This window comes from Pygoscelis adeliae, unplaced genomic scaffold (assembly GCF_000699105.1).
Source record: "Pygoscelis adeliae isolate BGI_AS28 unplaced genomic scaffold, ASM69910v1 Scaffold205, whole genome shotgun sequence".
In the NCBI taxonomy this organism is placed as follows: Eukaryota; Metazoa; Chordata; class Aves; order Sphenisciformes; family Spheniscidae; genus Pygoscelis; species Pygoscelis adeliae.
In genome coordinates this window covers 32,273-56,513 of record NW_008824759.1, presented here as the reverse complement: position 1 = coordinate 56,513, position 24,241 = coordinate 32,273, and the positions used below count along the sequence as shown (strand labels likewise).

General features: G+C 48.3%; 1 protein-coding gene across 1 annotated transcript; it reads right to left on the bottom strand.

Annotated features, from left to right (window-relative positions):
* Positions 1-13,941: 13,941 nt before the first annotated feature.
* On the bottom strand, positions 13,942-23,657 carry TAT (tyrosine aminotransferase). Its single transcript, XM_009323508.1, has 12 exons — positions 23,602-23,657; positions 21,717-21,952; positions 21,434-21,538; positions 20,550-20,617; positions 20,008-20,166; positions 19,689-19,827; positions 19,095-19,147; positions 18,566-18,718; positions 17,515-17,643; positions 16,992-17,075; positions 15,402-15,500; positions 13,942-14,615 (listed from the first exon to the last, which is right to left on the bottom strand). The coding sequence occupies exons 2-12, from the start codon at positions 21,949-21,951 to the stop codon at positions 14,472-14,474; spliced, it is 1,368 nt and encodes a 455-aa protein (XP_009321783.1). The 5' UTR covers position 21,952; positions 23,602-23,657; the 3' UTR covers positions 13,942-14,471.
* Between the last annotated feature and the right edge of the window lie 584 nt (positions 23,658-24,241).

The following is a 24,241-nucleotide window of genomic DNA, read 5'->3' as shown; positions in this document are numbered from 1 at the left end:
TCCCTACAGCAAACATTGAGAGTCACAAGTGATTCAGTTCATTTCATATTGCAAAAGTGAAATATGAAGCCCTTGCAGAGCTGCAGAGTAAAGATCAGCCCAGAATGATTAAGACAATCTCAGCTGCAGAACAAAAAGGGGCACACTGTTACTGTCTGCTCGCAGAGAGATGAACCAGGATTTGGCTGAGAGCAGAAAGAACAGGAAGAATCTCAAGGCACTAAGGATGAAGAACAGAAACTACTGAAAAATACAACAATCCAATAATACAGTGTCACCATGTTAGTCTCCCGCAGCACACGTACAAGAATGTAAAGAACTGGGATCTGCCTGCCTGAGTAGCTAGAGTCTCCAAAAAAATGAACAGAGTTTTAAGCTTTTCCAGAAACACATAGTAGCCTTGGAAAAGCTTGATCCTGGCAAAGAAAGAGCATTACAGAAAGCAGCAAGCAGCCCCAGGGAGACATACCCACCAAACACACTCTGAACATGGGCGGCATGTCCCCAGAGTACAGGGTTGTTGAACCTGTGCATGTCTGAGGGGGAGGTGACAGTGCAGCCTCACGCTATGCAGACTGTGGCTGAGTGCTCTGCAAGTCTGGGGGAGCTCTCCAGGTCTGGACAGATCCCTCAGTGCTGCAGCAGCAGTAGTGTAGCAAAGAGGATCTGGTGCCAGGGAAGTCCGACACTGGTCTTTAATGGCACTGATGGTTGCTCATAGTTTTATCAAATCCTTCTTCAATTTGGCCTGATCAGCTTCTGCAGAATTAGAAGTAGCATCTGCCCATTCAGAGGAGAACAGATGGCATGACTGTCACTAGTGGGAAATGCTGAGAAGGGGCACTGAGAAGACAGTCTGGAGAAGCAAGAACTACCCTCTTAAGCCAGACCAACAGCTTCTGTCTGCAGGAGGAATCATGTACCAATTTACTGGCATCCATATGTTTACAGTGTTTTACAAAAATTAACTCCTAGTTCAGGCTGCTGAGCATGAGCAGTGAATACAGTTCTGGGCACCAGAGCATCCACACCAGATACCAAGAAATGGTTGAAAATCTCACCTTAATAAGTCCCTTGAAGCACCACCAGACCTGGTTCAAGCAAAGTTGCCCTCACACACGTACGCTGCTGTGGTACACACTCCTCCAGGCAGCCACATGAACAGCTGTGCATTCATGTACTGGCACTCCGCCTTCATGCCGGGCTTTCATATACACATGTACTCAGCTCTTACGTATACCTCTTCCTGCTCCCTCCTGTCTCCTTCATTTGTGTATGTCCCAGCTTTAAGTCTCTACAGTGCCCGCCTACTTTGACCAGCCTTAAACTAGAAAACTCCACCCTGCACTAAGCAGCAAAGCATGGGAATGGCAGTTTCTTGCAGAGGCATGAATGACCAAACACTGCTAGTAAAGAAGAAGGGCCAGGAAATTAATGGAGACTGGGAGGTGCTTTTACGTTAAGTTCCATTGCAAGCCCCAAAAGAGATGGCTCTCCGTAAAAGGAGGAACAGGGATGTCTGTGGAGTGTCAGAGCAAAGGGCAAACAGGAACCCTTGTTGCAAGGAGGACCAGCTTGCCCACCAGGAGTGTAGAGATAGGGCATATTTGCCTACCATTGCTCTGGCTGCTTGCCATGTTGTCAGCAGATGCAGATTCATGTAAAGTCTTTCTGACTCTTTTCTGTCTGTGCCTTGCTTGAGTTAAACATTTGGGGGCTGGGAAAGAAAATTGTGTGAAAGGAGAATCTGTGAAAGGAGCAGCTGGACTTGGCCTGTTAATGATTCACAAGGGTGCTGGAGCTGCAATGGGGCTGTGCCAGGTAAGGTAGTGAAGCAGGGCAGCACTGGGCTCAAGAGAAATGCATGGTATTCTGTGACCATGCAGAGACAATCACTTTGGGTCATTCCTATTCCAGGTCTCATCGTTTCTGTCACACTGCCTGGAGAGGTGTAGACCTTCTCTTGATGGTGTCCCCTGTTCCCCAACGATCTCACTGAGCCACTCTGAGGGCAAGTGGAGTATAGGAGACAGCAGAAGCAGAAAATCTGCGTAACGCTGGTCCCTCCAGCAGGAGGGACAACCTGAATGGGGAAGGTCATGTTCCCTTTCACTTGCTGCATTGCAAACACAGATAGTCAAGCCCTGGTAACCCTGGGCTGGGAAAGAAGGTGAGAAGCTGGCAGAGGTCCAGGTAGGGCCCTGCGGAGAGAACCATGCAGTGTTCTGTGCAACCTGGATTTCAGCTACATGTTCCTATGCCCTGCACTGACACCATTTGTAGGAAGGATTTGCCCGTATGTCATGAAGTGTTACAAAGCTGGTTTGTAAAGGTCACACCACTTGAGCGGCTCTTCCTGAAGCCTTATTCCTCCCTGACCAACAGTTGCATGAATAGAGATGTATCAAAACTCCTGTTTCACCTGTATGTAGTTTGCCCAAGACATGCTGGTTCTTTGGCACCAATATTCAGGCTTTATGACAGCACTGCACACTGCTGTAGAGTCCTCTAGTCACAGGGCCAAGCAGATTTTTTCAGTTGCACAGACACCAAGTTCTAACTACTTGGCTGAGCTTTCCAGAAGGCAGCCTCTGTGGCATGAGCAGTTGCACAGAAGAGGAGAATGTACTCTTCCTTGGAGACAAAGCTTGAGAGGGCACACTGTTACGGCACACTGTATTTCCTGAGACCTGTACATTGTGGAAAGTGAAGGAGGAATCCTCTGGCTCCTGAACAATGGACATTATTCTCCCTGTATGTCTGACTCATAAGCTTTATGAAGCAAAGGAGAAGCATATGGCAGTCAGCCTTTTCTTAATGGCAGTCGGCCCCATATCACCTGGCCTTGTACACCTTGCTTCCACCTCACACGATGGCTGATCACATTTCTGCTTTCTACCCTCCTTTCATGGTTAAAGGTGTTTTCTGGGGACTCGGGTGTGGGATTTTCTTCAATTAAGTAAAATGACTGAACGATGTTGCAACGTGGTAGATAAGGGTTTGGCAAAGTCCAGTAATTAAGCTGATTTATGACTTGCAGAAAAGTTGTGTGCAAAGAAAAAGGAACTTGGTGATAAGTAGGAAACAATAAATAAGGAACGGAACATCATTAAAAAAGTGGAATATAATTTGGAAGGACATTTGGTTAATTATAGAGCTTGTAACATATTTAGAATATAATCTGGCTTTTATCTTGTATCCTGTTTCAAGAACCTGTTTATTTGTAATTGTGCTTTGGATAAAGACCAAAAATGCATTTATAGCTCACGAGTTAATTATAAATACTTTGTTAAGAAGCAAATAAAGTAGACATGATTCCTGCTTCATATTGAAGAAGTCTCTGTCTCGCGTCGTTATACAACACTCGGGGACTAGTGAGCCCTGTGAACTGCCCATGCAGCCAAACTTTCCATTTCTTATACCCTGAAGAAGCAACCAACGTGTGCTGTGCTCCCCAGCACACATACACAGAGCACACCGACCTGGTGCAGCAGCAACGGGAGTAGGTTGAGGAGTAATGTCAGAGGTATGGACTAGAGGTAACTCCTCAGTGCTGACACTGGAGAAGACTCCTTCCCCGAGGGCATGTCTTTGATAGTCTGATGAGAGAAACAGGCATACCTAGAGAAGTAGAACCAGTTCAGCTGAAAGGTTTGACCAAACCCATATCCTGTCTTCTGCCATCATCAAGAGCATCTGCCCAGGGAAGAGAACAAGAGGCACGTTTCCTCCGTAGGTGCTCTCCTGGCCTGCAGCGGGCTCTGGAGTATATGATTCACCTCTCTGATTGTAGGTATCCAAAATAAGCTAGTGAGTGGTGAGTGATGCCCTAGAAGTTCTTGTTTCTTTCTGTTAGCTGTGATAAGAGCGGGGCGTGATGTTTGTGAGTAGACATCTGCACTGCAGCTGTCTAAAATCAGTTGAGATCAAGCTTGTCTTTGCATTTCACAGCACCTAGTTTTTTTTTCTATTCACTTGTCCAATCATGTTTTGAACTCAGATACTTTCGGCATCAACAGTATTCCCTAGCAATGAGAATATGCTCAGCTGCATGTTGTGAGAACTACTTCCCTCTGTTTTGAACCTGGCATATAAAAACTGTATTTGGTAATACCACCATTTTTTTTAATCAAGAAAGACAATGAGTAATTTCTCCCTATTCACAGTCTTTAAGCTATACAGGATTTTAGCATCTGCTCTTATATGCCCTGTAGAACACAACTCATCTTATACCAGGTTGATATCTAAAGCAGCTCATGGGAATCATGCTGCAGAAGTCTCCGTCTCTTTCCACCGATTGGAAATGGAGCCCGCACAACTAAGTCAGAGGAGGAATATTAACCCTGGAGCCATCTGTCACATGCAAGATAGATCACAACCCTGTGCAACATACAAGGGGACTCAGGCTGATGAAAGGCCTTCATATGTTCTGCATCATTCTCCCCTCTTCTTCAATACATCAACTCGTCTGTCTCATGAGCCCTGCCCTTGGGAGCACTCTCCTTTGGAGACAGCAGTGTTTATTCACAGACAGCATTCCAGGCAGAGATGAGAGGGGCATTCTCTTCTAAAATGTGAAGGGAAGTTTACTATCTTGCAACGTCCTGTCTGGTTCAGATCACAACTTCAACCTTAGAAAAACATTCAGACTCTCAAACACAAGGACTGATACACTGCCACTTTTTCTTGCCTTCCTGGCAGAAAGGCAGATTTAGGAGACTACAAGTCTCTTTCATGCATTTGTTAATATTTATTTAGAGGGATCAGTTAGTTCCTGGTGTCACAATACACCTGAAAGAGGTGTATGATGGGATGGCTCACATTTCCTGCATCCCAAAGGTGACATCGGGGAGCTGCCATAAGAGTCAATGCAGTGACTATGCACTGGTGAACGCTTGCCACAGAAAGAGAGCTCCCTTCAAAGCAGAGGGAGTCTAGGTGTTTTCTAGCTGGCACCACTGAAACTGTAGAGGAAAGATGGAAGTTTAAGGCTCTGCAAGATTGAGTGTGACAGAAAGTGACAATGGGGCTACTCACACAAGGGCCGTGCATGATCTCCTGTACTGATCACTGGATTTTGAGTACTGCTGCATTGTTGTGTTTTGAAATGCACAGGGAAAACCCTGCTCCTTGCAGAAAAGAAACTTGACAATAATCTTCAGAAAGAAGTCTGTATGTCAATTGCTCATCACTTTCATAGGGATGAAGGCAACAGAGCAGAACTCTGGCTTTCGGAAAGAGCTTTTTTGGCATGCATGCTGTATACAGTCACTCTGGTTGTTTTAGAAATCATCATTCACAGAGGATGGAAAGGAAATGCAGCAGTCATGCAAGCACCAGAATGCATAGGAGCAGAGGTACAACGTCTATGCTAAATTCCAATCAGAGCAAGTTCCTCCTAAGCCAGAGCAGATCTTGCCCCATGTGGCCTCCAGAACAAGGAAAGATGAGACAAATGACTGATATGATATCTTATATGAGACATCTCTCCAAGGGCAGGCTGGTGTGCTCCTGAACTCACATTGCTATGGCCTTTCCCTTGTGTTTGAGATAAGTTTTAAAGTTATATTTTGATTTAGAAGCAGTCTGAGACAAATAAACTTGTCTGAATTGGCACAGGAGGACCCAAAGTTGCAGTCGGCAAGAGTAAGGGTGGCGGCTGACTCCCTCCCTCCCTCCCCCACCCTGCTTGCAGTTGCAGTATCTCTGTAAATAGTTCTTTTACAAAAGAGCTAAGTTACCCTTACAAGCAAGGAACTTTTCTATTGTCATTCAGCAAATGCTTTATGAAACACACTGGAGCAGAGAGATTGGTAAGACCAACAGCAAAGAAGAGAGTGTGATTAACACATAAAGCCAATAGCTAGAAACTGCAGATTTGCAAGACACGTTATAGGTAAACTGGGTAACTGAATTTCCATGTGAAAACCTTTACATGTATGGAAACAACACCTGAGGTTACGCATAGCAAGAGGTTAAAAATATTCTTCAGATGAAGAAATTATTTTTTCCACTTTCACTGTGGGAAAGGAGGAGAAGAAAAAAAAAAAAAAGAAGAAACAGTGGAGCCTAGAATATCAAAGCAAATTAAAATGTTTGTTTCCTGAGTGTCCCTGCACAAAATGAAGTGGCAGAAAGATAAAAATGTAATTGTTTTCACAAAAAACCAAGCAGCAGAAGTGGTAATTAATGCCTCTGTTAAAGACAGCATTTATATATCACTCTGGAGATGGTACAGCTTTCCAAATTAAAGAGATCTTTGTGGACATACTGTTTAATGTGTTTATCAATGACATGGGCAATAGGACAGAGTGCACTCTCGACAAATTCGCAGACAATAGAGGGTTGCCTTCCCCTGTCTTAGGGGAGACTGCATCTGGAATACTAGGTCCAGTAAAAGACAGACATTGGTTCAGTGGAGTGAGCCCAGAAGAGGCCACAAAACTAGTCAGAGGTAGGCGCACAAGGTGTGAGGAGAGGCTGAGGAGGTGGGATCTGTTTAGCTGGGAGAAGAGAAGGCAAAAGGAAGGCCTTATTGCTGTTTGATGCTACCTAATAGGAGGGCGCAGAGAGGCTGGATCCAGACACTTCTCAGAGGTGCACAGGCACAGGATGAGACTCAACATAAGATGACAGTTTTTCACAATGGGGGGGGGTGTCAAACCCTGGAACAGGAGACCAGACAGGCTGTAGGATCTCCTTTCTTGGAGATATTAAAACCCAGCTGGACAAGGCCCCTGTTCTAATCGACCCTGTTGTAAATAGGGGGTTGGATCATAAGGCTCCAGAGGTCCCTTTCAAACAAAATTACTCCATGATTTTGTGATTTCAGATGGCAGCAGCAAGACTTGAGTGAAATGGATCTTGCCTCAGACAGATGCATCCAAAGAGAAGGACAGCTAAACAGTTTGGGAAAGGAACAAAACACTACAAAACATGTATGCAGACTTGAGGACTCCAGTATGCAGTGAAAACAAATGAGCTATAAATACAGCCATCAGGAACTAGAGAGTGATATGTGGTAGGCAGCATGAAAGTCATAATGAAACATGCTCAACCTCCAGGCAACAGAGCATAGTTTTTAACTGAACAATTTTGCCCTAGTTCTGTAGAAAGAAAAGAAAGAAAATAGAACCAATGTATGTTGCTATTGAGGATGTAGCAGAAGACATTTAGGTAGATCACAAGCCATTGGCAAGTACCACGAAATCACCATTTGCTGAGTGCAAACAACGATTCCCCTTGTTCCAGACTACAGAGTTGAACATGAAAATACATTACAGTCTAGGAAAGTTACAAGCTTTATCCACATGCTAGTATTTGTGCTCCTCACTTCCCCTGACCTTTGTTTCTCTCTCCATAACTTAAACTGATCCAGTTTGTGTTCACATGATTGAAGGTTATTTTCCATGACTATTCTATAAGATGATGACTGCTTGCCAAAACAATTTTAAAGTAGTGTCACTTCTCATTAGCTCACTAATTCAGTGAACAAATTTACCCATCACATCAGGAACAACTGATTCTTATTATTAGTAGTAATGTTTGTTTTCCAGTCTCTACCTGAAAAGCTGAGAGTCTTCCATAATCACACAGTCCCTCACTGTATTTATTATTCTAATACCATGGAGATCTGTGTATGTGATCACACAGGGCCAATAAAACCCCTTCCATTGTGCTTTCTTCTAAGTTCTCTACAAAGAGATTTTCAGACAAGCAGTTGTGGTTTTCACCCCCATCATTACTTACTTGTCACATGACTTTTACTTGTGTTTCTACCCTTCATGAACAATGCATGGCTTTGAATATATATGTTCCATTCATCGTTGCCAATCTATGGCAGTCTGTAAGTTTCTTCCACTCTACGACCAGTATCAGGAGTTGTAGTTCCTCTATTTTACTGCTGATTCCTTGCATTAGTAAACAAACATCTTGGCCATATCTGCCTGACATTAATCCATTTCCTGGCTGGTCTCCAGTATCACCTCCCTTTCCATTACTTGAGTTAATATTACTATTTCCTTACTACGAACCTGTGTACTAATTGATTTTATTTTTGTTTCTCTGCCTTCTCATTTTCTTATGGAATGACATAAAAAGGTATTCTACCATGGCTGGACAAGTGAGACAGCTCTACCTTAGAGCTCTCTGTTCAATAGCAGGAAGTAGGGATCCATAACCCCGGAAGAACCTTCCTGGACCATGTTCCCATGTCTTACAAAATAGTGCAATGGCAACACTCATTTATTGGCTTCATTGTACTATAGCACTCTAGTATCTCAAGTGGTGGGGGAATGGAAAATGGGAAAACAGGAGAGAAAGATGCTTATGTAAATAAGGCTCTAAGAATGAGGTCACATAATACTTTACCAACACATTATAGAAAAGAGAAAAATAGTAAGGAGAAAAAAAAAGTATTTATTCAGCTTTTGAATTCATTTCACTGGTCAGCTTCTGCCTTCTTTACGTACATAGGCAGTCTAAAACCAGAAATCAGCACATACACTGAAGCTTGGAGTAGAACAGCTAGTGTAGAGTTGAGAGGAACAATAGCAATAAGCAGAGCTGAAGCATGCATAGTCCACGCAATGCACTAGAGTGCAGAAGACCCTATGGTAGTGCCAACTACTTCTTTCAGGCATCCAGGAAATAAGACCTATTGACAACACCTGTTTGCTCTGGCAAAGCTTCAGGGAACACTGACCCAAGTCAAATAAGCTAATGGAAGACAATACATAACAAAGCAAAGGGCTGGTATAGGGCTGGGCTCCCAGCACTGTGAGAGAGCCCATGCCAGACAGCCAAATCACAAAGAAGATCCAGGGCTTCTGCCCCTCAGAAGGCTTCCCCAGTGCTGGGATCCCAGGCTGAAGGCCAATATAGAAGATATAACCCCAACCTTGTTCTGACCAGTTGTTAAGCTTAGCTAGCCAGCTTTTAGGTGCCTTCCAGCTACTGGAACCCTGCTGAGGTTGTCTCTTTCGTGGCTGTCCTGTCAATAGCAAGACTTTGCCCATTCTGAGCCTTCCTTCTCCTCCAGAGCTCCTCTACCCTCTCACAGTCTGGTTTGCAAAATCTCTCCCAGTCACCTCAAGAAGGTATTGTCTCCCAGCCCACTGCTGCTGCCTCCTCTTAATCCACAGTCTCTCCCTGGCCACTTCTCCTTGTGGAAACCTATCTGTGCCTCCCTTTGCCATGTGCCAAGTATTTCCTTCCTCCAGCCCTCACGGGTAATGCCACCAGAGCACATCAGCTCATCCAGCCTCTGGCAGGCCTGCACAGCCTGGGAAAATGAGGTTATGTGCCAGCGCTCATGTACAAAGAAGTTTTGCATGGACCCTTTCCCCTGGGGTCCTCCTCCCACTCCCAAGCAATGCTCGAACCTCACCTGAGCTCCCTGGCAGGCTAGGCCCTGGTTCGCCAGGGCCTCCCCGATCATCCTCAGACTGCCTCCCTGCAACTGTCCTGGGTCCAGCTCAGGGCAGACCACATCTTCCCACTGCAGGTGTACAGGGTGGCCACATTCTGGTGGAGAGCAGGCCGGTTCAGACAGGCTCTCATGGCCAAGGACCCTGGCCTCATGGCAGGAAGACACTTGGGGACTGTTCCAGGCTGCAGCCCCACTGGGGGGCAGTCAGGGCTGCTGAAAGAGAGAGGGGGAAAGGCCAGGGCCAGGGGCTGGGCTGCATCCAGGTTCCTGAGGCACCTGGGGGAGCTGATGGCCTCACTGCCGGCAGGTGTGATTTAGCCTAATCCGCCCGCAGTGCCAGTTTGCCCTGCTGGGTTGGGCCCTGCTGCCAGCCCCTTTGGAGGCTGAGGACTTGTACATTTCACCTTCATTTGCCCATGAGCTGAGAAGTTCCTTCCTTTCCCAAGGAAAGCACTAGGCATGAGGTTGCCTCACTGCCTAGGTCCCCATGTCTGGGGTACGTCACATTCCTCCTAAACATGGCCAGTCCAGACTGTGCAGAGAAGAGCAGAAACACACTGCAAGCCTGCTCCAGGGTATACAGCTGGTGCTCCCCAGCTAAGACAGGGAGAATGGCTGTGGATCAGCCATAAAGGCACCAAGGGAGTTCTCCCAAAGCACTGCAGACCTTGTCTGAGCATCTGAGGAAGAGCAGCTCCAGCCCTGTGTCTTGGCTTCTTCCCTGGTCTCAGTGCTGAAGGGGCTTTCTTTGGCACAAACCACCTCCAAACACCAGCTTAGGCTAGTTTGTATGGCTGGCAGGGTGCTCTAGGCTACACCCACACTGTGATGCAAACCATCTGTGATTATAATACCTGAAAAATGATACTAGCGTATTTGTGGTTTAATGCTAGTTTGCTATTGCAGCAGGGAAAACCTAGGTGTGGTCAAAGGGCAGTGTTATGTTTACAAAAGGTGGCAACAGAGGATGTGGCCTTGAGAAATCTAAATACCTTGAGATTGATGAGCTATATATATATATATGCCTACGTCACTGGCTCTCAACGTCCCTGGCCAAATGCTGCTGGGCTAAGAAGAAACAGAATGGTATTAATCATTGCAGAAAATTTGCATGTTAACAGACATCTCTGAAGGGAGTCTGAAAGGAAAGGGGTCCAATCTAAATACCTTGAGATTGATGAGCTATATATATATATATGCCTACGTCACTGGCTCTCAACGTCCCTGGCCAAATGCTGCTGGGCTAAGAAGAAACAGAATGGTATTAATCATTGCAGAAAATTTGCATGTTAACAGACATCTCTGAAGGGAGTCTGAAAGGAAAGGGGTCCATGAAGGGATGTTACGCCTTTCGTCGGAATGGAGGGAAGACACAGTCACTCAATATGAGTGATCAGCATACTTCGTTTATTGGAATACAATCATCAGACTTTATAGGCTTACTTCTTACATATTTATTATTATAGGCTGGGTTAGTATAATTAGTTCTAAGAAAAGGTGGGATATTCTAATTACTTCTAAGAATCTATTATCATAGGGTTCCTCCTCCTGGCGCACGCGTACTGCCGTCTGGTGGTCGTCTATTGGGGTCTTTTGGAGGAAGATTCACAGTCTTCCTCACCGGGTACCTTCACCTTTGGCCCAGAATGTTGAGTTGGCAGAGCGTCAGACTGCGAGGTCGGTTTCAACCAGATGGTCTAACAATAGGGGTACAGTGTCTTTGCCAAACATTCCACTATACTTGCAACTGTATCTATACTATCAGAGTTATTAGCTACAATAGTCTTGTCTTTCATTGGCTATTACACCAGCTGTGTGCGATAATTATTAAGTTCCTGCTGGCTTAACATTTCGATGTTTACATGTCCCCGGTCAGCTAGCCAGGCTTCCACACACCTTTTGGCTAGAGAGAAACCTAGTGTCCATGCAGCCTGCTCTGAGGCCTCCCTTACTCTTGAGGAAGCAGAAATAAATATGGAGGCAAGCTGCAACTTGCTGAAGCAAATGGTTTTTGCAATTTACTAGACTAGTGCTCTATCATGCACCCTTTAAAGGGTCAGATCTTAGCCTCAAAGGCTTATTCAGCTCCCAGAGCCTGGAGAATAATGAAATAGTTTGCCCTGAAATAGTAGACATATTGTATTCTCCAACCTTCCTCCATTATTCTTCCCTTCATAAGGATGTTTCTCTGGAGATAATCCCCCCCCCACGATCCTATTGCCTGAAGATGCCTTTTTGCCCTCTTAAGAGATCTGGTAGCTAATGCGTCTTAAATTTTCTTTTCTGAGTTTCCTTCACAGTTGGGATAGCATTATTATGAGACTTCCCGATAACATGGTCACAGGTTAGGTGCGTGGATGATGGGTATCTTAACTATGGGGATGGAGGCATAGTTAGATGGATGGACTACTTTCCCTTGTGTTTCTCTCCCCTCCTCTTTACCTTTCTACATGTACAGACACTTGTAATGGTGTTATTAACATCACCAAAAAGATTTTTACTGAGCTTTGGCCCCATGGGTGAAGGTGAAATGTCAGCTTACTCCTGTGATGAGTAATGGGGTTCTCAGCAGCACTGGCATACATTCTCAGTTGTCAAGACGTGTGGGAGAAGTGACATTTTCCTTAAAGTTTCCAAATGGTTTATCTATCAAAGACTTGAAGGCTGGTGTTGCCCCTTCAACATTGCTTTCAAACTTTTAAATTGGAGATGGATTGTGGTTCATGCCCTATAATCTACCTGGAGGCTGGTGACAAGTGGAGTACCATGTGGTCTGTCCAGGGATGTGTGCTGTTGAGCTCCTCTGTCCATCCCCTGGAAGAGGGGATGGAGCACAGCGGAGTAAAGATTGCAGATGACCCTCTAATTGGAGGGCAGGTCTGCCATGCAGAGGGACCTAGGCAGGCTGGAGTGGGCTGCCAGTGACCTTGGTGTATGCTGACTTAACATTTCGATGTTCACATGTTCCCAGTCAGCTAGCCAGGCTTCCACATTTCCCCTTTTCCAGTCAGCGGGAACTTCACCGGACTGCCATGACTTCTCAAATATGATGGATAGTGGCTTAGCAACTTTATCTGGCAGTTCCTTCTGGACCCACAGATGGATCTCATCGGGTCTCATGGACTTGTGCACCCTCAGGTGCCTTAGATGGTCTTGAACCTGATGTTCTCGCACAGTGGGTGGCTCTTCATTCTCCCACTCCCCGCATTTGCCATCTGCGGCTTGGGCAGTGAGGCTCGAGCACTTGCCAGCGAAGACCAAGGCAAAAAATGCTGTAAAGGTCTCCTGGCCCCACAGACCCCCTCACACACCACCCTACTTATTATTTGTCAATGTTTTGTCTTAAGCAGCTCAGGTTATTTGGCTCTATTTGGAGGTCTAATGGCATGAAATCTCTGAAGCCATCTACCATTCACCCATAGCTACAGCTTCTCTCTCTTTTTGTTCTAGGATTGCTTTCTTTGAAGGGAAAGGATGTCATAGGAACACTCAGCTGATGTGTCGATGACCTTTTCATAGACTGCTCTCTTTCTCATATCAGTACATCCCCTCTAATGGAGTACTGGTACCCACACTTTGTCCTGGGCAGGAAAAGGGGAGGCAATGAGATGTCTACAGAACCTGGCAGGAGGTCTGGCAGTGTGTAATATAGAGCTAGCTCACTTTTCCTGTCACTGGTGAAGCAGGGTTGACCTGTGGACCCCAATTCTGCAGGAGGACAGGTGAACAGAGCTGTAGGTGATGATGCAAGGTACTCCGCAAGTCGCCCCTCTCTCAGTTGCAGAAATGGCTCCCCAAGCCCCTAAGCAGCTCACCAGGACAGGTAGGCTGATGGGCATTATCTCCTCTTGACTGCACAGGCACTCTTCCCATTTCCAGGAATGAGCAGACACCAGGCCACCAATTCCTTATTACTTTATGGAGCTGACGTATTCAGCAATCAGTAACCTGGCACTGCTGGCACACCCCAAATACCCTGTACAGTACGAGCGTTTCATGGGGTGCCGTCCCCTTCTTCACCACTGCAGCAGGAAACGCCTGGCTGCCCCAGCCTTTAAGACTTAGGCACCAGCACCTGGCATGGCTGGCCCCAGTCCAGGGGGCAGCGCCTCCCTGCAGCTGGGGGCACCAGCACCCGCGGCTCTGTTGGGGGCTATGGGGTGGGGAGGAAGGGTTGTGAGGGCCAACGGGCAGGTGCAGACAGGGCTGTTCTGTGGAGAGGGGCCAGGCCGCCACAGCGAGCCTCCGGCATCAGCGGGGCAGGAGTGGCCGGCTCCGGTCTGTGCCAGGCTTGCAGGGTCCATCCTGCCCTCAGGGCCTAGTGGGTGCCTTTGAGGGTCTGAGGCGCTCTCACCATGCCCCTGCTGGTGACAGGGCAGGCCCTGGACAGCCAGCTGCAAGGCAGAGGCAGGCTTGGGGTACTGCAGCGCCATGGGCCAAGCAAGGGTAACACACACAGTGGCCAAGCCAGACCTGGTGCAACAGGAGCACAGTGCAGAGACTGGCATGTCAGAATGTTTATTAATAAAAAAAAGTCACAATAACTTACTCCCTTTGTCACACAAAGGGCTCGGTATAAAGAGCTCTGGCCTCCTAAGGTAACACAGGTAAGTGAGAGGTGGGTACTTTTCTCTTGTCCTCCGAGACAGTGGCCTTCTCCTGTCCCCAAGGGGAAGTGCAGCCAGCACAGAAGCTACTGGCCACGTGGGGCCTGGGCCATGGGGTCTGGAGCAGGAGCAGCCATGTGCCCCTGCCTGCAGCTGGTTTGCAAGCAGCACAGACCAACACAGGGTACAAATGAAGAGTATATGGAGACCACAAGCACTGGATGCCAGAGGGTGTGCAGGCTGCAGCGGAGGAGGAGAGAGAAGTGGCTGCTTCTTCCCATGGTGCTGAGGGGTCTGTGGAGCACAAAAGTGAAGCAGCAGGACAGCGGCTGCTTGCAGGCAGGGCTATGTGGGGCTGGCTGGAAGCAGCCCTGCCTGCCTGGCTGCTGCCTCACACAAGGTCTAGCCTGGCAGAGGCAGGAAGCCAGCTGTGGCTACTTGTCACACTCCAGATCCTGGGCCCCCTCAGCACCTTGGTAGTGCATCTCACAGAACTCTTGAATGCGACTGCAGGCCTCCAAGATCATCTCCTCAGGCACGGTGATCACCACGCGGAAGAAGTTTGGGTACTCAAAGCACTGAAATGAGAAAGGATGAAGCTGGCAGATTACCTGGGATAGTGCTGTAGTTTCAGAGCCCTGCCTTGGGGCCACATGCTGTGTCAGCAAGTGAAAATGGTCAGTGTAGGACAGACTGGAGCACAGCAGGGATGGGCTTTTGCTCCCTTAGCCTGTTTTTTCTGCTCCAAGCAAATCTCCCATCTCCATCTGTGTAGACATGATGCTGTGAGGGTGACAGGCCAAAGGACTCTGTATGGACTATGCAGGACCCAGGGAACGGGCTGGAAGGAACTAGGGAAGGAGAAGGCTGGATAGTATCCAAGGCCCCATCCGTATTCAGTGCTGGAAGTGGAGCTGGAAGGAGGTGGGCACAGGGCACAGATGTTCTCAGCCTGTAATCCATCCCTGTGCCTATAGGGGTGGGGGACTGGAAACAGGGCAAAGAAAGGAACATAGGTGGTAGCAGTCCTGGGCCTGCTGAGGGAGCGGCTTCAGCAAGGAGGTGTGGGCGTACATAGGGTTCAGGGATACAGCTCTGCCAACTTGAGAAATACAGAGCAAGCCTGGAGCTGGGAAGATCCTGGCAGCCTGACTGAGGGCTGTTAGTGAGCCAGAGAGTGCCAGTCCCCATCCCTACACACTGCACTTGGAGCTCACAGCCAGCACATACACACCATTACAGACAATGGACACTGCACACACAACTCCCAACCTGTCCCCAGAGCTCAGGTGTGCAAACCACTGTTGCTTCTCTCCCCATGCTTTGGCCCCACAGCTCCCTGGGGCTCTCAGTGTTAGGCTCACCGTGGCTGGCAAGCAGAACACAGACTGCTCCGAGATAAGTCGCTCAGTGAACTCCACATCATTTTCAAACTCGGGGAAATGCTCCATCTCAATCTCAACCTGCAGCAGAGGGATGTAACATGGCAACCAAGGGCACCAAAACTATCTGCAGTATCCCTGCTTACCCACATGGCCCAACAACTTCCCAGTCAAGTGCAGCTGTCTGCCCTCAATTTTTGCTCATGATTTGGGCTGACTGGAATGTAAGACACAAACAGAAACATATAAATGAAAATCTGGGCTTCTTTAAGAAGTATTCATTAACTACCTAAAGCTGGAATTTCAGTTAAGGACAACTTTAGTAAAAAAAAGGCAAAGATACAGTAACCAATTAGAAGTGAAAAGGAATAAATAAGATCTTGAAAAAGAGCTTGGGAGAGAACTCTAGTCAATATGCATTAATAATTCTGTCATGCAAGAAATCCATATGGTAAGAAAAACTAATGTTTTGGTTTAAAAAAAAAAAGATAGCAAGGTGTAGAATATCACGAATAAAATAAATCCTTGCAGGAATATATAATTGGTAAAATGACATGGAAATGCTGAAATGTTCAATAAATATTTCTGTTCTGTATCTGGAAAGAAAGGCTGTCCCTTTATCACATAAGGACAGTGATATCCTGGCCATTTGTTTATAACCAAAGATTATTTTAAACATCTCATGAAAATATTCTTAAACAAACCAGGTGAAAGATAATTTGCATGCAGAAGTTCTGAAAGAGCCAGTGGAAGAAAAATTTTACCAGATGATTTAATTTGAAACAAATGTTCAGATACTGCAGAAATACAATACGTGTGAAAGAATCTTAGAGCTGTGCCTCTACGCAAAGAGCATAAGCAGAATGACCTGTGTAGCTCTGGGAAAGATTGGAAATAGGGTCAACTGATAAAGACTTATCTATAGAACATGAGTGAGACTGATATTGCAGTATTCTCCAGCTCTGGGTCCACATTTTTAAAAGCTGATGAAAAACTGGAGACATGATGAGTCAAAAAAAAAAAGATTAAAAATGTGTTAAACTTAAGAGACTTAAGTGTCTCAATTGAGCTTGTTGCGATGAAAAAGGACATTTCACCACATCATAAAAAGTTAAAAAAAACAGGTATGGAAGAAGGCAGAAGAAGACGCAATAGCATAGGCAGAAGGCAGACATGCTAGTAGGAAGAAGGCTACATCTTCAACAGGAGGTATGATAATCTGACTTGTGGTGTAGGGGCTTCCCATTGCCAGCAGGTAAATGGAATCCAGGTAAAACAATTTACCTTTACAATCCAGGTAAAACAACACTGTCTTGCAAAGTACAAGTCATTGAGTTCTGTGCAGGAGCACGTGGGTGAAATGTACCAGCCTCTGCTATGTGAGAAGTGAACAACATATTCTGGCCTTCTGAAGTGACCAAAGGATGCATCTACTGCAGAGGGCAATGCGAAAATGCATGGTAACAGAGACCTGGTGCCAAGCACCAATCTGAAACCATTGACAAGCACTGGCAATGAGACCTAGTGTGAGTGTTGATGATCTGGAAATGGCACGTCACTCTCCTCGCTTACCATGAGATACATGGCTCCGGCAGGCCGGACAGGCTGGAGGCCAGGGATAGCTGATAAGGCAGCATAACAAAGGTCAGCATTGGACTGAAAAGCAGAAAGCAGAAATTTCAAAACAGGAGAAATTCCAGGAAGCAGCTCAGCAAATGGAAGCCAAGCTCTGAACCAGGACTATAAACAGGTTTGCCCACTGCAAATAAAGGGACAACGAATGCAAACAGCATGGGTGATCATGGCCTTGAGTACAGCAGGTGTGACTGAGCTGAGCTCAGCAAGTCAGTGCCAAAAGTCCCATCCCCTGGGTCACCAGCTCCAGCTGCAGGGCTGGGCTGCCTGAAACTTATCACAGCCAGTATTTCTGCTCCAGTTACCATGTCTCCTGCTGGAATTGGATTTGTTTGGCTCTCCTAGTCACAGACAGAACTGCACCTTGAAGCAGGGTGGGGAGGGATGATGAGCTAGAGAGAGATGACTCCCTCCAAACAATCCATGAGCAAGCTGCGCTGACCTGTTACAGCCTGTTTACCTTGAGGATGCTGAGGGTGTTGTGGTAGAACTCAGGAGGTGTTCGGTGCAAGATACGTTCCAGTGCTCCTTGGACAATTGTACAGGGTCCTAGGATCCTTTGACTCAGTCTTAGAAGGCCATCCCTGATCTGAAAAAACATGGTGATATTTGCAGCTCAGACTGTGCTTCCCTGAAGGAAAGGGACAGTTCCAAGGCCTACTCACTGTATTTCTACAGCTGTTCACACCGTTCTCTTCAGTGATTGTACAGAGTACTAAAGAACATTTGCTTGACTATATGCCAGGTATTTGCAGACTATTACAGTGTCATTATCTGTTCCTCAGCTGCAGATTGTAGTGCCAACAGAGACAACCCTTGGAGCTTCCCAATCTGACTCAAACCAGGATGGAATATAGCTAACAGGAATAAAGCCAGAGCTGTTCCAAATACCACTTTGCACTTCCCTTAGGTTTGGGCCCACAATCCACACTTTCAAATCCACGTAGGGACAGCCAACATTAGCTCTTCTGCTCACTCAAGTGGTCCTCTCTTCTCCCTCTTCCTCTGCAGAAAGCCCTCTAGGTGGAAAGGTCACTGCAGTAGATGGTTGTTCTTGTAACACAGCTGAACAAATAGCCAGATAAAGCACTGGCAGCACTGCAAGGTGCTTTGTACTTACGTTTAAGAGAAACCATGTAAGAGCACATAGTGACCACACATGGACTCCACATGCTGGATAAGCCATGCAATACCTTCAGTGCACACTGGAGCTATTTGAGCAGAGAAGGAATTAGAAGCACACAAAAAGGACAGGGCATATATGAAGGAGCAGCAGAGACAAGGAGTGTGTTACAGTGTAGATGCCGGTAGGCGGCCATGTATGGGAGCAGATGGAGTAAGGAAGGGACATGAAAAGCCTAGAAGTGCAGAAAAGCATGTAAACAATTGGGTGATACCCATGTGAAAGCAAAAGAGCAGTTGCTCTATTCAGTATCAGTTAAAGCCCTGGTGATCCACACACTGAAAACACTGCAGGTCTGTTGCCACGACAGCAACACTCAAGTTCTCACCTCATTACCAAAGATGTCTCTCCTGTCATGAATTAGGATCCAGCCCATACGCCAGCCAGGGACGAGCCACCGTTTTGCCAAGCCACCACAGGACAAGATTGGCACGTTGGTGCTGAGAGTTGCAATGGGTTCATATTTGCAGTCAGCAAACACCTGTGACAGGAGGCTGTGTTAGAGCTGTCCCTGCCTCTTATTGTGAGAACTATGGGGGTGTGCATGAGGCACAACAAGAAGGGAGGCAGGGAAGTGATGGGAAATTGATGGTGAAAGCTCCCAGCTTCAAGGTATGAACATAGTAAGTGCACTCACATGAAGGTGAGCCATTTGAGAAGAAGAAAGGAGCTGGACATGAGAGGTTCCCCCAGGACTGCACACCAGAGGACTGGGAGCTCCAGACATGGACCCAGGCACAGTATAGGGGAGTGGAGCTGTCGCTCACCTCTGGAGACCTGGCTGCCATGGCCAAAGGGCAAGTGCATCAGAAGGGACAGGCAGCATGGGTGTGCAAAGGACTGCAACTGACACTCACCATGTCTCCATAGATCTCGTCAGCAAGGATGGGCACGCACTGTCTTGATGCCACTGTGGGAGAGAGGGTATTCAGCCTGGCCACCCTGCATCCTCCATGGGAGCAGACTTGCCCTTTGCTGCAGGGTCTGGCAGGGCTCTGAGGGAAGCTCTGTCCCAGAACAAAGGGTCCCTGTCTTCCTCCTACAGACTGTTCATTCAGAGAGCCCAAGCATTGGAGATCCCTGCCCTGGCTGAGCCTAGTTCTGCTCTCACCTGTGGGGGCAGGCAGCGCAGCACAGCCCTCCCACTGACAGGCCAGGGCTCAGGAAATGTAGAGCTCCCTGTGAACACTCTCACTCTATGGAGCCAGAGTGGAGAAATGAGCAGTCCAAGCTACACAGAGCATTTGAAGAAGAGTAAGACACATGCTTTGCATGTTCTTGCCCAGATAAGGCAACACCTTCACACTGACCAAGCCCTGCTTCCTGAGCTGGAGTCAGTCATCAGGAGAGAAGCAAAGCCCTGGGCCATGGTGCTGCAGTGATCGAGACATGGGCAATGTGGGCAGACACTAGACTGCAAGCATGCCCCAGATACACACAGGCAGGCTCACCTGCCAGGATCTTCTGGAGGTGGCTCTTGCTGAACACAGAGCCACAGGGGTTTGATGGATTGTTCACAATGAGGCAAGCTGTCTTCTCATCCACCAGAGACTCCAAGTGCTTCAAATCAATTTCCCAGGCCTTCTCTGGCTAGCGAAGTGAAGAGAAGGGGAAGTAACAGCTGAGGAACTGGACTTGCCACACAGGGTGAGGTATGACAGGGTGCCCAGGGTTGCTCAGGTCATCTTGACCCACTTCCCAGGCAGAGCCAGCGTATTTCTGAGAGGCAGAAATGTCAGGGCTGCCCCTTCCAGGCCTGCCACCACTTACCAAGAGGTTGTAGAGTTTGACCTCAATCCCCATAGACAATGCCAGAGTCTTGTAGAGGGAGAAGCCAGGCCGTGGCACCAGGATGTTCTGGCCTGGGTTGGCCAGCACTGCCAAGGCAAGCTCTATGGCCTGGCTGCAGCCACTTGTTAAGATGACGTCCTGCAAAGAGCACACAGGAGTCAGTGGAAAGCACAGCCACTCTGAAGTGCCCCAGCCATGTGGGAGTGACATAATCCCCAGGCTCTGCCAGGTGAGAGCTTCTCAGCCAGAAAGACAAGTCCAGAGCCTGACTGAAAGCAGGAAACCTCTAACAGCTGGAGAGCTCCGCCTCCTCCTGAGGAGGGTGGAGGAGAAGGGCTCAGGGCAGAGGATGAGAGCAGCACGAGGCAGCTGTGGGACAAGGCCATGGGCTAGCCTTCAGTCCCACAGCTGGGCAGGGGAGGGAGAGAGCTGGGGCAGGGCCACCATGCTGCGTGGTCTAGGTATGGGCAGCAGCACCCTGCCTGCACTACAGTGGGAGTGCCTCAGCGGGGCACCAGTACCTGGGCCTCCAGTGGTGCCTCTGGGCAGTTGTAGTATGCGGCCACTGCTTCCCGGCAGGACTGGTAGCCTGGAGAAAGAGGAGCCAAACATGGAAGGGAGGCTTTTACAGACCGTTTCCTTCTTCTTGCCAGTACAACGCTCACAGCTGCTGCCCAGCCAGGGGAAGCCCATTTGTTAGTGACACTGTCCCAAGGTGGCAGAGACTGTCCTGCCTCAGGCCAAGCACCGTGCAGCCCCGAGGCTGGGCCAGGCAGGCCAAGAGCAGGGACAGACCCTGGGCAGGGAGGCAGGCTCTGGTCCCAGCACGTCCTGGACACAGAACTGACAGGAGCAGGGTGGAGGGTAGCCAGGGAGCTGCTCTGACCCAGCAGGAGGTCAAGTGCTATTACATGGCCTTCACTGTTTAGTGATGGCACAGGGGCAGCCCTCCCTGTCACCACATGGAGTGTCCTGTGAGGCAGGCATGCTGTATGCTCTGTGCATGCTTTTTGCACTAACTGCAAACAAGGCTCACGTTGCCTGTGAAGTCAGGGAGCCCAAGGGGAGTCCTGGTCAAGGCAGATGAGAAAGGAACTTGGCTGCAACCCACAGCAGGGAGACACAGTCCTGAGCCCTTCCGGGTGCCTGAAACCCTGCCTGCTCTAATGGCTGGGGGAGCAAACACAGCTTCTGCAGGGGGCTCTGGGCCTCAGACAGATCATGCAGGGAAGGGCACTCAGGTGTATCTGGGGGATACACATGCTTGTGCACTCATGGGACTATTGGTGAGGGCAGCTGCAGGGTGCTACTGGAAAGATCTCTGTGGGCTCCGTATACCTGCTGTGGGGTAGGAGCTGGCACATGCCTTCATCCTATTCTCACAGGAAGAGCTTTGTCAACTTACCAACAGATGGAGCATAACCATTGTAACGTCCTGAGTCCAAAACCTCCTTCACAGCCAGTGTGACCTCATCATTTGTGGGAAGGTTTCCAAAGACCGTCGGATCTCCTTTTCGAAGATTGAAAAATAGTAAAGTTCTCACTGATCTGTGACAGGCATAGAGCTGTGTGGTTGTCTGGCCTATCCCTGGGTGTTCGCACAAGCTTTGTGCTTCAGAGCCCTGCAATCTGCCAGCCACACAGTCAACCCCACTGCCCAGAGGCTTCAGCCGCAGCACTATGCTCACCTAAGGACAAGGAGATCATAGCTTTCTTTGGGTTGGGCTCCACCTTCATGCCGTCCACGATGGCTCGGACAGGATTGAAAGTCTTCTTTGACATTTCAGAAGCCCTGACAGCCCATCTTGGCTTCCGGTCCTTCACCTTCCCCAACGATTTGCTGTTCCCATTGGTCTTGAGATGAACATCCAGCATAGGGGCATGATCTCCATGGCCATTCACTTGGATCAGGTACGAGTCCATCCTGAGAGCTGTCGGTGTGAAGTGGATTTCCTGGGCTTAGTTAACACATGCCAAACAAGGGATCTGCCTGTCTGGGGACACAGCCCATGACTCTCCAAAAGTAAAACTTCTGAAAGCTGTAGACCCTACCTACTGCCTATGGACAACTCAGTCAGCAGCAGCAAGTAGGGCTGCTACTGATGGAGTGAAACCCCACACATAAGTGAGAGCACAATGCAGTGGGAAAGATAAAGGCACCTGACTGTGCTAGCTGCACCACTGCCTAGCATGGACTTGCTGTGCTAAGGAGGAGCAGGCCCTGCTAAAGCCAGCAGCCAAGAGTTAGCAGCATGTTGTAGTCACTGCTTGACTGCAGATTCAATGTTCCACTGACAGAAGGGCCAGGTCACTCCCCCTTCACCCCCCAGCTATCAACTTGGACACCTCAAGCTGCAAACACAAGGATCAGCCCACTGTGTGTGTTCACGTCCAGAATGTCCCTCCAGTCTACAGACAGAAATGCAGCACTGTTTAAATCAAGTCTCAGATGCCAAAAAAGGTAGTTCTTGTCCAATGTTATCAGGATGCACTGGGCAGTGGCAGGGTATAGGTTACAGACACTTGCCTCTGTCAGCAGAGCAACAGGGAGCAACAGCTCAGCCCAGAGCCCCTAGACCAAAAGGCAGTGCTTAGAAAATGGAGCAAGACTGGTACAGCCAAGAGGGAAATCAGGGAGGTGGCACTGCCCCAAGCAAAGGGCCTGTAGTCCTGCCCGAGGCTGGGTAACCAGCACAGCAGAGGAACAGCTGCCTTCTAGGCCCCAAAACGCACACAAAAGTGACTTACACACCCCAGCATGTATACCCAGAGCACAAGCTAGACCCAGCCAGCAAAAGCCTTACTTATGAACCGCTGCTGACTCAGGGCTTTCCACCTGCAGAAGGTTAGGAACGGGGCAGGCAGAGACCTCCTCAACCACCAAGCCCGTTCTTGCTGATACTGGCACACTATTTTGTAATTCTGCCATAAACTGCTTATACTCTCTGTACTGCCCTATTTCTTGGCTCGACTGAAAGGCAATTCAGTGAACAGTGGCCCTTTCCTGATGGTAGTTATTCAGCCCCATGCGCTCACAGATATTCACAACACAGTTACCCCTTCCTTACTGCAGAGACTGAGCTGGAAGATTTGTAACATTGCCTGGTTCAGGCAGGATTTGCCATCTGAACAGATTTCTCACTGCTTTAGTGAAGTTTGCACCTAGAGATGCCCCATGCTGCTGCAGTTAACTCTGTCAGCAGTGCCTCATTAGCCTGTTTATAGCAACTCAGGCTGATCTAACAGGGTCACGAAGCAAGACTTCAGCTTCTCTGCTGCTAATACCTTTCGGGTCTCCTTTCTATGAAAAGAAAGGCAGCTGAAGAAACAAGCAGCAGGGCTGCATAAAAACTGAGCAGAGAAATGAGCCATATATCTCAGTTCAACAGCAGGGCTGAGTCCCAGGTGCACAGTCTATCCCAGCAGAGCCTTCACACCACCCTGCAACATGGTTCTCATACAAAGGGGAGCTGCAGACACAGGCACAATGATTGCCTTCAATGTAGGCATCCAGGGAAGAGCTCCCCACTTCTCCCCCTGAAAGAAGCAAGGTACCAGAGCATAGTACTTTACCTTCTACAGCACAGAGAGGGAGACACCAACAAGCTTGGGGGTCCAGTCCCTACTTTTCATCCAGAACAAATCCCCTTGAGAAGAAATTCCTGCAAATTCTTGCCCATGAAATAAGCCCCAAAACTGGGCGTTGGGACTGAATCGTTTAGCCATTGGCTCACAGAGAGGGCTGCTCTCCCCACCCAAAAACGCCCTCTCCTCCCCATTGCAACTGTGTTCACTTCAAACACCTGGAACATGCCTGCACATTAACTCTTTCTGGGGGCAGACTACACCGGGACACTGCTTGGATTCCTGGAGGCCCTGTACTGCCACGCTTTTGCAACACTTCCCTCAGTCCTCAAAGACTGTGGGCGGAAAATCTGCATAGAGTCCAGGTATTCCAGCCCTAGTACCTTGTAATGCACCAAGAGTGGACTGATGGACCCCAAAGCCTGCGGAAAGCATCAATCTGTCTTGACCTCAAAGGCTCTGGGCTCCCAAAGCACCAGCTGAGAAAGGACAGTTTGTGGCATCATTATAATCAGGAGACATCTTCCTCCATAGGCTGAAGGGAGGCAGGCACTTTCCTAGCCGGTGCCTTGGAGGCACCAGGACCTCAAGGGTTAAAGGAAGCTCAGGTTGCCATGGGTTTGGGTTT

Excerpts from the sequence above, each read along its gene's own strand:
- TAT (XM_009323508.1), bottom strand. The coding sequence starts at position 21,951 with ATGGACTCGTACCTGATCCAAGTGAATGGCCATGGAGATCATGCCCCT. Across the intron at positions 21,539-21,716 it reads TATGATCTCCTTGTCCTTAG|GAGATCCGACGGTCTTTGGA; the intron begins GTGAGCATAGTG and ends ATCTTCGAAAAG. Across the intron at positions 19,148-19,688 it reads CCTCCAGAAGATCCTGGCAG|TGGCATCAAGACAGTGCGTG; the intron begins GTGAGCCTGCCT and ends TCTCTCCCACAG.